Source organism: Topomyia yanbarensis, chromosome 2, assembly GCF_030247195.1.
Source record: "Topomyia yanbarensis strain Yona2022 chromosome 2, ASM3024719v1, whole genome shotgun sequence".
NCBI classification, from domain to species: domain Eukaryota; kingdom Metazoa; phylum Arthropoda; class Insecta; order Diptera; family Culicidae; genus Topomyia; species Topomyia yanbarensis.
Genome location: NC_080671.1, coordinates 73,375,255 through 73,387,342, shown reverse-complemented (window position 1 = coordinate 73,387,342; position 12,088 = coordinate 73,375,255). Strand labels below are relative to the sequence as shown.

Sequence of the window (12,088 nt, the reverse complement as noted above, 5' to 3'; positions counted from 1 at the left end):
AGGGTTAGAAATTTTTCATAAGAGATTTTTCTAACCCGAAGAGGCGAATGACCTTAAGGTTAAAACCTCTATAATCGAAATTAAAAAAAAAAAAAAATATCGACAAGCGGCTCGGCTACGAAACTTTTTGTAGAATGTCTCTGGAAAAACACGATTTGCGGTATTACTGTCATTCAAAAACTACTTCTCGACAAACATATGATTACGGCCTAAAAGCCAACTGTCAAAATCCACTTTGAATGGAAATCCCGGACAAACCGTTACACGCCAATCACACATGTTGGTAGTAAACGAAAGAGAAAAGTTTTCTCTTTCATAAACTGTTGAGAACTGTGTTCGACTAGCAACGGTTTGTCTGGAATTTCCATTCAAAGTGGATTTTGACAGTTGGCTTTTAGGCCGTAATCATATGTTTGTCGAGACTTAACCGATTTATTTCAAATTTTGCATGCATTTTCTATGTATAAGATACCTTACCCCTACGTTGAATTTTCGAGATAATTTTTCAATTTAGACAGTTTTGTACTCATTTGAAATAAAAATTGGCATTTGTCACAAAAAATTCTGCCATTTTCAAGATTGGTTTCTCCCTTGAAAGTACAACTATTATTAAATTTAAATTAGTTATGAGTTGATATTCTATTCCATTTACGACAAACAGAGCTCATGTGTTCATCGTGTTCGGTAATTTTAGAGTGATTCATAATCATGGCAAACTCATACGGTTCTTTTTGGTTCTCGTTGAGTTTATAATAAATTGTCACTCCTTCAGTGAATCGCAGTTCTTTAAAAAAGAATCGCGGTTCATCCACTCTTTTAGAAGAGTCCAGAGATGCCAGATTTGCAGACAAGTCTGCAAATTCGCAGACTTTTAATTTTAGCTGCAGATTTTTTCGATGACGCAGATATTTGCAGATTTTTTAGTTTGGTTGCAGATATTTGCAGATTTTTTAGTTTGGTTGCAGATATTTGCAGATTTTTGAATATAAAGGCTTTTGGTTACACTAGCTTTCCTGCCATTTTTTGTTCTTCCCAGACTTTTAAAATTATTATCGCAGACATTTGAAAAAAGTACCTGGCATCTCTGGAAGAGTCGATTCAATTTTGATCAATTCGCGATTCACTCGCCCATCTCTAATTCAGTCACTGTTTTTCTTCTCTTACATCTCTAAACACGCATTTTGGGAGTATGACCGCTCTTGCACTGAGCCCGAAACCTGCTGAATTTTGAACAGTTTGTGAAAAATGCCCAGACTCAGGGAAGCATTAACGAAACCGTATTATTGCCATCAAAATCTTTATATTCATAGGTATCATCCGAATAAATTATTTATTGCTAGCACGTAATTACGTGTAAAAAGTAAAAGTAAAATGTACCTACGCATCAATATTGATCTCGATTCGATAAAAGCGAGCGTTAATTCAAAACTGTATGTAAAACTAGCACAATAAGATGAAATAAACAACCGCTCCTGTGTAACAGCTTGATAGGTAGTCTTATTATAAAGAACGATTTATCGTCAGTAATTACGCATCATTATACTATTACTTAAGCAAATTAATTTGATTTTTACCTCCCTTCTCATCTTTCATTGTTTGTGCCTTCTCTTTTCTTCCCGTAGCTTCAACCACCGGTCAGGGCGCAAGATTACGACGGTAAGCCACAATGGATGTTTATAATTGAGCGGCAAATATTTCAACTATCCATCAAAAAAAATAATAGCGCGTGAAATTTACAACCTGTTTATTTAGATTATATAATGAGTTAATAACCACACCTCTTCTGGATGTATCTATGAATTCCCTAATTTTATTTCTTCTGCGCTCTGTTCCAGTGACTGATATTCAGTGCTCGTTTGCATCGCAGGGTTCCAACCTGGGTGACATCATAACGGCCAAGCTGAAGAAACCCATCAGTTTCAAGGGGGCACCGCTGTTTGCCGACGACCGTGCCGTCAACCCGGAGGCCGACTTCGCATGCTCAATCAAGCAGGACCGGAAAGACCCCAGCGATCTTAGCTACGACCTCAAGATCACGGACTTCTCACGCTGCGGTGTGCTGAAAAGGAATGTAAGAACTTACCGGATTTAGCGGTCGTTTACTGTGGCCTATATTTTTAAAGGGCTACAAGCGACAATTTGGTTTAACGATTTTCGGCATGAAAGGCACATGGAAGAAGATCGCGTTGTATATGGAACAGTAATTTAATACGTTCCGTCGCTTACATTGCCTTAAGTCCCTTAAATGAACCATTGCTCATTCATAACTATCTTAGAAGAAAAGGAATATAATCGTTATACATTTATTTTTGATCAACTTTCTCGCAGGGTTTCGTCCACGTGCGAATCTGGTTCCCGCAGTTCCCATCGGTGGTAATGCAATCCGACCAGGAACTGATAATCATGTGCAAGCCGCCGGAGCCCACAGTTATTCAGAACAAGGCAGCAGGATTTGCCGGCAGTTTGTAAGTAGTGTTCGAGTAAAAGCTTTTCGTTAAGATGTCCACAGATAAATTCTATTATTGCAGCCCTCACGGAGCACGCGTTTCTGGTGTGGTGGAAGAAACACCCGGTCGCCTGGAGTACGAAGTTGCCCTATATAAGGAGGCACCTCCAATCGCAAGGATTGCTGGAATGAAGAATCATTCGGCTTCGAATACCCTACCGGCGGTAACGAACAATGAAGTTCCGGTAGATCAGGCCGTTCCGATTGGGACGAAGCTGCAGCTGAGAGCTCGAATCAGCGCTCAAAGCGTATGGAAGTATGTCAAACTACTGGAGGTCACTGTTTCACCGGACCCAGATGATCCGCATGCTGCTGGATCGGTTTCCCTGGTTCGTGAAGGCTGCCGCAATCGGGATTTTGCATCGATCATCCCTCATCAACCGGCTCGTTACCGTGACAAACCGAATGAAGTTTTCCTGGATTTTGAAGCCTTCTTGTTGAGCTCAATGAAAGAGCGCAGTACCCTGTGGATCCATTCGCAAATAAAGGCCTGCATGGATGCGATGGATTGCCAACCGGACTTCTGTCTTGATCTATACGAGCCAACGAAGCGAAAGGGTGCGATTTTCTAAACCGGAACCTTTGAATTTTGAAAATTATCTTTTAACATCGTTTTTCTAGGGTTAGGACGACGTCGAAGATCTGTCGGGGATGTTGCATATGGTAATCTCTTGTCGATGATAGGACATGATCGATTCCGAAGGTCATCCGGTACACTCAATACAACGGAGTTCACGAAGTTCAACGAGAACATCGAGTACACCGTTCTGATGCCCGGCCAGTATGATGATTTAAGGTATCAGGAGGTTCCGGATCAGTGCAAAAACTTCGTCATGATATCTGGACTGCTAGCTGGACTTCTCGCGTTATCAACCATTATTGTAAGTGTAGCATATGTAACCTTTCAAGGATTCATTTTCATGTTTCTTCATCGTTTTAGACTTGCGGATTGGCGTCGAGGATGCAAGGGAATGGGAAAAAATCATCACTCGATGAGCTGAACGTGAAGGGCTACTCCGGTCGTGCAATCGTTCAGTAACGCAAGTCTGAATCAATTTGTGTTCTAATCGACGTAAATAACCCGTTGGGTATAGCATCGATCAACTGTCGCATACCGTAACTGGATCGAGAATTTTAAATCAAAGATAAAATGACAATTTAAGTTTGCAATCTACTAGAATGAATGATACAGAATCTGTAAATTTAAGAAGCTAGACAAAACAAATATTTAGAGCGTAAGGTAGAGTTTAGCCGAGATTATCGAGAACAATCACCACATCGCGAACTAAGCCCAATTTTTAAGTTGCTAGTAAAGTTCGAGTTTGCCTTTAAAAATTGGGCTTACCGGTTAAAGTGTGAGCCAAACCGGTTTACGAAGCTTAGGGAAGCACTTTTGTAGACACAAGCTAGACTGCATTTTCACTAGATTATATACTAACGCGAAAAACGAAACATCGAAAAGGGTAATGTTGTTGGGAGACCGTACTTTGGAAGCATTTAATGTAAACTCTATTAAAAACAACGCAATTTGTAAGATTATTTTAACTGAATGATTTTGTAATTAATTTACATGTGCTTGCTCCACGTGTGGAGACACAGCGTCTATGTACAGTGATTTTAAATAAATAGTTAATGAAAAATAAGATGGCCCTATTCTTCGTTGTAAAATGTGTTACTATATACAGTTGTGTTTGTGACCTTTCTTGTAGATAGACCATATGACTCTGCCATCCAGTCAGTCCAATCAAATTATTGTTCCATTTGGACCCCCACAAATGGATTTTTTTCGTAATGAATCAAGATTGGACACTTTTAAGTCCGAAACCACCCGTAGGTTTGCTTCGATAGGGGGCTTTTATGCTTTTGTAAAGATTAGTACGAAAGATTTTAAGCCTGTTTGTTTTTTATAGTTTTCCGATCTGTATATTTCACAGGCTTGCTCTCACATGAGCGCTATAGCTCTACATTTCAATAAGTATTGCATCATTTTGGACATCATGGTAGTACCAGTTTATATGGAAATTTATTGTGTGTCCGAACTCTTAAACTCGTAACACCAGAACCGGAATTTCAATCTACTAAAAATTCCATTACACAGTTCCCGGAGTTGAAGGAAAAAAGTTCAGAAAAGCGTGGATTAGGGTCATATAAGCAAGCTTAGAGTTTTCCGGCGACTTAACCTTTTGTCTTCTACCGCAGGAGTCAGGATATTTTGGCATTTGAAATGCGAATAACCTGAGTCTGCGGCATGTCCGGACGAGCGAAAAGTAACTTTGTACCTTATTCTATTCCACGCTTTTCAAAACTGTTTTCCTTCAACTCCTTGCTCTTTCTTGAGTACAATGGCTCTTAATAATTAAAAATATATAAAAATACTTCACCTTCCAGTCCCATGATATTTAAATGTCGTTACAACAGTTAAAAAAATGACTCAATAGTTGTTATTAAAAAAGGGAAAAAAAGAATACACCGTTCAATCTAAACTAAGTTTGTGAAAATCATTCCCGCCATCTCTCAGAACATCGAGTGACATTATTCGACACATACATAAATATACAGGTCGGTAAAAGGCAGCGAAACAGCCGACAATTGTAGAGTGAATGGAGAGCCATAGAAACCGTAGCAAAGAGGAGGAAAAAACAAAGAGAAAAGGTATAAAAAAGAAGAAAGAAGACCTTCGGCTGCGCCAGGAGAAGTATAGGGGATACGCTCTAGCCCTTAAAGCAACGACGGCGTAACGTACGCTGCGATTCTCAAAAGGGTGAAAGAGGATCCCAAGCTGTAGGAACTAGGAGAACGTTATAAGAACCAGGCGAACTCAAAAAGGCGAAATGCTGATGGAGCTGAAGAAAGATCCATTGATCAAGGGCTCGGCCTATCGGGAACTCGTGGCAGAAGCGGTTTAGTTCAGGAAGCAGCGGCCGAGTGCAGGAATCTGGACGAGAACACAACGGAAGACGAAGTGAGGAACGCGCTAATAGAACAATTTAACCTGGAGAAAGAAGATATCAATCTGGTTAAGGAAGGCGTACAGTGGCACAGAGACAGCAGTGGTACGCCTATCGCCAACCGCAGCCAACAAGCTTATGTCGACCAGTAAGAATAAAATCGGATGGTCGGTGTGCTCGTTACGATTGATCCCTAGAGCCACTAAGCAAACGGAGAGGTATTTCGGGTGCCTGAGTTCCGGCCATCAGGCAAGAAACTGTAGAGGCTGACCTATGCAGACTACATGCCGGGAGGCTGCTTATGCACAGAATACAAAAAGCTGAAGGCAGGCCAATGATGATGGAGATAACCCGGCTTATTCTCAATCATTAACATTTCTGACAGCTGAGTCACAACCACAGGTGCAATGTATCGCCAAAGGATTTTGGTTTGTTTGCCTCACGAAATACCTAACCTCAACCGGTTTTTACAAAATGTTTTGTTTTCCTCACGAAATAATTCGGCACCGCTTCTTTTTTTAATGGGAATAGAAAGGCTTATTGTGACATTGCACAGAAATTGTTGTGGCAGTCAATAACAGAAACGAAGTGCGACGTTGCAAATGGGTCATTAAGCCATATGCTGTTTTCTATTTTTCCGATGCAGCCATCTTTAAAGATACGCAATCGAACTTTTTTTTCACTTTTTTGTGCGCAAAATAAAATGTAAAAATAATTTGTCAAAATTTAATTATTACAACCACATTGAACTACCTTGATCCCTATCATTTTGCTGGGATAACTGTCAAAAATGCTTAAACGTGTGGCCAAATGCACTGTCAAGGAAGAGCAATAGTGTCAAACGAGGACGTGTGTACATTTTTTAGAAAATCAAACATCCTTCTGAAGTTTTAAAGATAGGGGTAGCAGACTAACCAACGCTAGAGGTTACAGCCTGTTGGAAACTCTGGCGGAGCTGGATGTAAGGGTGTGCAACGAATGGAAGGGTCGCTGATGGATAACATGAATTGGTGAGTTAGTGAGCAGTACACACATAGCGACCACCAGGCGATCCACTACACCGTTGTTCGGTGGAATTGCATTGTGACGTTGAGAGTGAGGATTGGCGAGCGGAATTGCAAAATAAAGTACTTAAACAAGAACCATTTGTGGAAGCACGTCGTGCTGACAGCCTCGCTCTGATTTCGAATACCGAAGTGAAGGCGTGTGACGTATCAATGCCGAGGAAAATGGAGCCGAAAAACTACCGGAGTATTGGTGGAACGAAAGCTTCTGCATCCTCCGTGCTGTCTGCTTGAAAGTCAGAAGACGCGTTCAGAAAGCAAGATCTGAAACAGTCAGAGAAGAGTGTAAGGTCGTTTAATAGCGCCTAGGGCCGCTTTTAAAAGCGAGATAGTGCTTAGTAAGTTCACCTGCTACTAGGAGCTGTGCAGAGAAATAGACCCTGGGGCAACGCTTATCGTGTCGTGATGCCTAAGATCAAAGGTTCAACGACGCCAGCTGAAAAGTGTGCTGATAAATTTAAAATTATCGTGGTGGGTCTTTTCCGAAGTACGACCCAACCGCATGGCCGCCTAAACCGTACTTTGATGCAAACAGTGGAAATGCTGGTGACAATCGAGTCTTCAACGACGAGCTCCTTATAATGGCAAATCGGTATTCCCAACGTGGTGCTGAAGACCACGATCCTGGCGTTTCCAGACATGTTCAGGGTAGTTCTACAGAAATGCTTGGACGAAGGCTACTTTCCGGAGAGATGGAAGATCCAGAAGCTTGTGTTGCTGCAAAAACCAGGGAAACCACCAGGAGATCCAACATCGAATACTCTTGGTAAATTTCTGGAAAAGTTCATCCTCAATAGTCTGACGAACTACGCTGAAAGTGAGAACGGATTATCGCAAAGGCAGTTCGGATTCCGGAAAGGGATAACGACAGTGGACGCCATCCGCACAGTCATCGCGAGCACGGAGAAAGCGTTAAATAGTACCAGCTGGGTGGCGATCGCCATAGCGCTGCACAGAATTCGGGTTCCGGACTATCTGTGCAAGGTTCTGAAAAGTTATTTTCAGAACCGAGTACTGGTCTACGAAACGAGCATGGGGCAGAGGTCGATAAGGGTCATAACTTTGACCACATGGCCGAAGGCTTCATATGCCCAGCGTACAACAAGACGATGGAGAGCCAGAAGTGATGGAGGTTATCCAGTTAATCCTCAATCATTTCGACACTACACAGCAACTGTTGTGGCAATTGACAACAGAAACGAAATGCGATGTTGCAGTTATTGTATGGGGTATCGACCATACAGAAAGTGGTCTCAATCTCATATGAAGGCGTCGAGATTGCCAAAATTAATGGGATCCTTATATGTAGCTGCTACGCATCCCCTAGATGGACAGTAGAGCAATTCTATCGGATGCTAGACAAGCCTTCTGGAAAGCAGGCCAGCCGAAGATTTGAATGCTTGGGCAGTGGAGTGGGAAGCAGATATACCAACACAACCCTGTATAGCCTGTTGGAAGCTTTGGCCATACTAGATGTTATGCTACGCACTAGCACAACTTTCTGCAGAAATGCACGAGAATCCATCATCAACGTTACTCTTTGCAGCCCGTTGTTAGTGGCAAACATGAACTGGAGAGTTTGCGAAGACTACGCGAATATTGATCACCTAGCAATCCGATACAGTTTTGTTCAATGATACCAAGCGTCAATACAGAGGGCGAGAGCTCACGAGCGAAAGTGGAAGGTGAAGTGATTTGACAACGATCTCTTTATGGAAGCACTTCAGGCGGCAAGCGACTCCTCTGACATGAACGCGGAAGAGTTAACAGAAACGCTAGGAAGAGCAAGGAACAGACAGCGTCCAGCGTACTGGTGGAGCGAGGAGGTCGGAGCTCTCCGCGAAAGCTGCCTTAGAGCCAGAAGATACGCCCAGAGAGCCAGCGCCGAAGCGGACAGAGTGGAGCGTAATATAGTGTTCCGCGAACCACTTTGAGTTTCCGGAAGGTCAAGTCTACGGTGGACGCCATTCGGACAGTGATCGAGAGACACGATAAGACGCGCAAACAGAAAAGAAGAGGACATCGATACTGTGCCGTATTACCGATGGGCTTCAAAAACGCATTCAATAGTGCCAGCTGGGAATCCATTGCGGAGTCACTCCAGCGTTGCCAACATTTTTTTCAAGAAAACTGGAACCTTCCTAGAAAAAAAAACTAGAAAAAAACTGGATGCTCGGAAAAAAACCTACTTTACCCTTGTAATGTTTAAGTGAACGATTCAATGAACGTAATTTTAAGTAAACACGTATGTTCCAAACCTTTTATTGAAAATTTGAGTCGGTTTTTTGATATTGTTTTCCAAATTAAAAAAAAATATTAAAACATTTGAATTTGAATTCAAATAGTTACAGTCGAGTTTTACTGTTTTGAAGGTTTTCAATCTACACATCCACAAAATCCTAACTTTAAGACCATTTGCTAAACTTGAGGATGCGCTTAATCCTTTCTTGCGATATTATAGCAACTAGCTGAGAATTCAACAAATGCTCATCAAAACATTTGACACAATGTACTGCCACCTTTATGCTTGAGTAAAATTCATCACAAGTGGTATAAAAAGAGTTCAGGTCACGGTGGATTAAAATCTTATTCTGCGGCACTCTGCATCATCCCATCGCTTGCTTGAAAATTCTGTGAATGAAGTTACAATTTGTGAGAAAGAGAACTAAATAAATGAATATTAAAAAAAACTGGATAAAACTGGCTAAAATTTCAAAAAACTGGAAGATTTTTCCGATTGTCGGTTTGACTGGATGTTGTAAAAAAAAGGCAGAATCCAGTTTAAACTGGAAGGTTGGCATCGCTGGTTGTGACTATCACGTTAACTCACTTCACATTAAATATATTAGATATGGAAAATAAAATTTATGCTGCTCATTGCTATAAACCTTGCAAAAAATAATTGACGAACAACATGTCAACACGCCTAATAATGTCATTGTTCTATCCCGGGCAATGAAAAGGCCGACTCATTAGCAAAGGCGGGCGCATTAAATGGTGACATATACGAAAGACCAATCTGCTTCAACGAATTTTTTAGTATTTGTCGTCAGAGGACGCTCAACAGTTGGCAAACCTCGTGGAGGTAAAGGTATCAACGAAGCCTTGGTTCGGGGGGATGGATGTGGGTCGGGATTTTATTCGCGTAATGTCCCGACTTATGTCCAATCACTACACCATGGATGCGCATTTGCGGCGTATTGGGCTTGCGGAGAGTAGTCTATGCGCTTGTGACGAGGGCTATCACGACATCGAACACGTTGTCTGGGTATGCGCCGGGTATTGTGACGCCAGGTCTCAGTTAAAGGAAGCCCTTCGGGCCCGAGGTAGACCGCCCAATGTACCAGTCCGAGATATGCTGGCAACTCGTGATTTCCCCTATATGTCCCTTATTTATACCTTCATAAAAACGATAAATATCCCAATTTAGCCCCTCTCTTTTATTTCTCGTTTTTAGAGTTTCCTCCTGCCTTGTGGAACCGATCAGCTCCAGAGTGCCACTATGTAACCGCCGTCGCCCTTACCACTACGCCTGCATAGAAGGAAACTGAAGCGAGAGCGACTCGAGGTCCGATGACTTTTGAAGGATTCCCCGCGGGTCCGAAGAATACCATCCGCCAATCCGGTACTCGACGACTTACTAGACTGAGGCGCAAATTTATTTCGCTGATCCCCCTCCCCCCCCCCCCCCCTTCGAGCGAAAGTTGCAAGTTTTGCTCTTCTTTCCCTGTCTCTCCCCTGTCCTTGATACAACTGCTGCTACACTGATGCGGAAATAAGCCACCCTCTGAATATCTTGACCAAGCATAAGTTTTAGTTAAAAAATTCAAATTAGTATTCTGTATTCCTAGTTTTAAGATAGCTATAATTTTTACTCTTTATTGAAACTCTTGTCCTCCATTTTGTAAATAGAATTGAATCTCTAGTTTTAAAATTTCTGTGAAACTTCTCATAAATATTTGTTCCCCCTTTTGTGGACTAAACTATATTGTTAGTTTTAAGATAACCGTAAAATATTTCGTAAAATACTATTACTCCCTCTCTTGTATATCAAAGTGAATCCCTTGTTTTAAATTTTTTCATAAAAAAATCTTTTGGCCCTCTCTTGTATATTGAATCTTATTTCTAGTCTTAAGATAGCTGTAAACTTTTTTTTTCCTTTGTAAAAAAATATTTCAACATTGTAACCTCCTAGTTTTAAGATATCCAAAATGTAAAAACATAAACATTTGGCACCGCCAAGCTAACGCATTTGTGCCTATCAAATAAACGAAATGAATAAAAAAAACACGCCTAATACTGCGCACCTCAGAGAGATGATTCCGAATACCGTGCAAAATAACTCCTAGTACCATAAAATGAACTAAATACTGGTGTAAATAATGGAATTTGAGTGAAAACTTACAAAATTTATTGCAGAATTGATTTCTTATCATACTTTTTGTTCAGTTTTAGACGCTTAGGTTTCAGCTGAACCTTTTGTCAGCTTGGAGTTTTCTCTTGATTTGTCGTTCAGTTTTCTTTTTTTCCTTTTTCCTGCCACTCACTCATTTTAATGTTCTCGATATTTTCCAGGTACTCATCGTAAGCAACACTAGTTGCGACAGAGGGTGGATGTGGCTTTGATCTTGGTTTTGATTTAGCTTCCTGTAACATTTTAGGAGGGCCAAAAGCCTCACCTAATACGTTGAGATGCTCGGTTGGACGATGAGACAGATCTAATGGAGTCCTTTCAACAAATGATTCTGGAAAAAAGATCTTATTAGTTTATAAAAATGTTATCATCTAGGTTTTTCTAAGCGGAGGGCTACGTTTAACAGTTCGGAGCTTTTGTTTTATTTTCATTGCGCAAGGTACACCAACTGTCCAAAGTTGTGTATAACGCCTTGAATCTTTCAAAATAATAATGCCAAAAAACAAATTTTAGAAGAAAAAACGCAGTATAAGGCGCTGTGCGACATTGGAGCAGGTCCTGGTATGTCACGATTCTGACCACCCCCTTTCTCAATGTTGAAAATCCACTCCGCAATATTTTACATATTTAGAAATTGTCCCTGAAATTGCTCCGTACGCTAAAATTTCGTTAATTCCCGAAACGGCATTGCTTATGTTGGCCACTCGAACTTTAGAAAAACGATTGAAAATCAGACTTTCCATGAACATCGACAAGTTTGTTCAAAATTTCGTGTACGCGTTCAATCACAAACATGCTTCGTCTCGAAGTACATGTTCGCCTCGAACGACGAACCCAAACGAACGATATTCAAACTCTAGTTCAAACATCCGTGTGTGTACACGAGTACGGTTTACACAAGGCAAAGAGTCAACGCTAGTGATGATGAAAGTGAGAAGGAGAAAACTGGTGCCACGAACCTGTATGTACGAGAGATGTACACACACCGTGTACGTACATAGAGTTCTGTTGTGTAGGCGAACATGTGCACGTGTTTTGGTACGAAATAGCGTATTTGAGTGCATACATAAAATGTGGGTTTAATATGAGCACAGAACCAGAGCGAACATTGTGTACGATGTTCATTTGGGAAGACAGTTCAAAATTAAAAAAAAGC

At 41.2% G+C, this 12,088-nt stretch overlaps 1 protein-coding gene across 2 annotated transcripts in view; it reads left to right on the top strand.

Moving 5' to 3' along the window:
* Nucleotides 1-4,025, top strand: part of LOC131678435 (uncharacterized) — a 65,926-nt gene extending 61,901 nt beyond the window's left edge. For both annotated transcript variants that reach the window (XM_058958591.1, XM_058958590.1), the window contains 6 exons: nt 1,623-1,656; nt 1,836-2,071; nt 2,329-2,465; nt 2,529-3,064; nt 3,128-3,387; nt 3,447-4,025. In XM_058958591.1, coding sequence (XP_058814574.1) covers nt 1,623-1,656; nt 1,836-2,071; nt 2,329-2,465; nt 2,529-3,064; nt 3,128-3,387; nt 3,447-3,545 — 1,302 coding nt within the window. In that variant the 3' untranslated portion in view covers nt 3,546-4,025. The remainder of the gene's footprint in view (nt 1-1,622; nt 1,657-1,835; nt 2,072-2,328; nt 2,466-2,528; nt 3,065-3,127; nt 3,388-3,446) is intronic.
* The last annotated feature ends 8,063 nt before the right edge of the window (nt 4,026-12,088 follow it).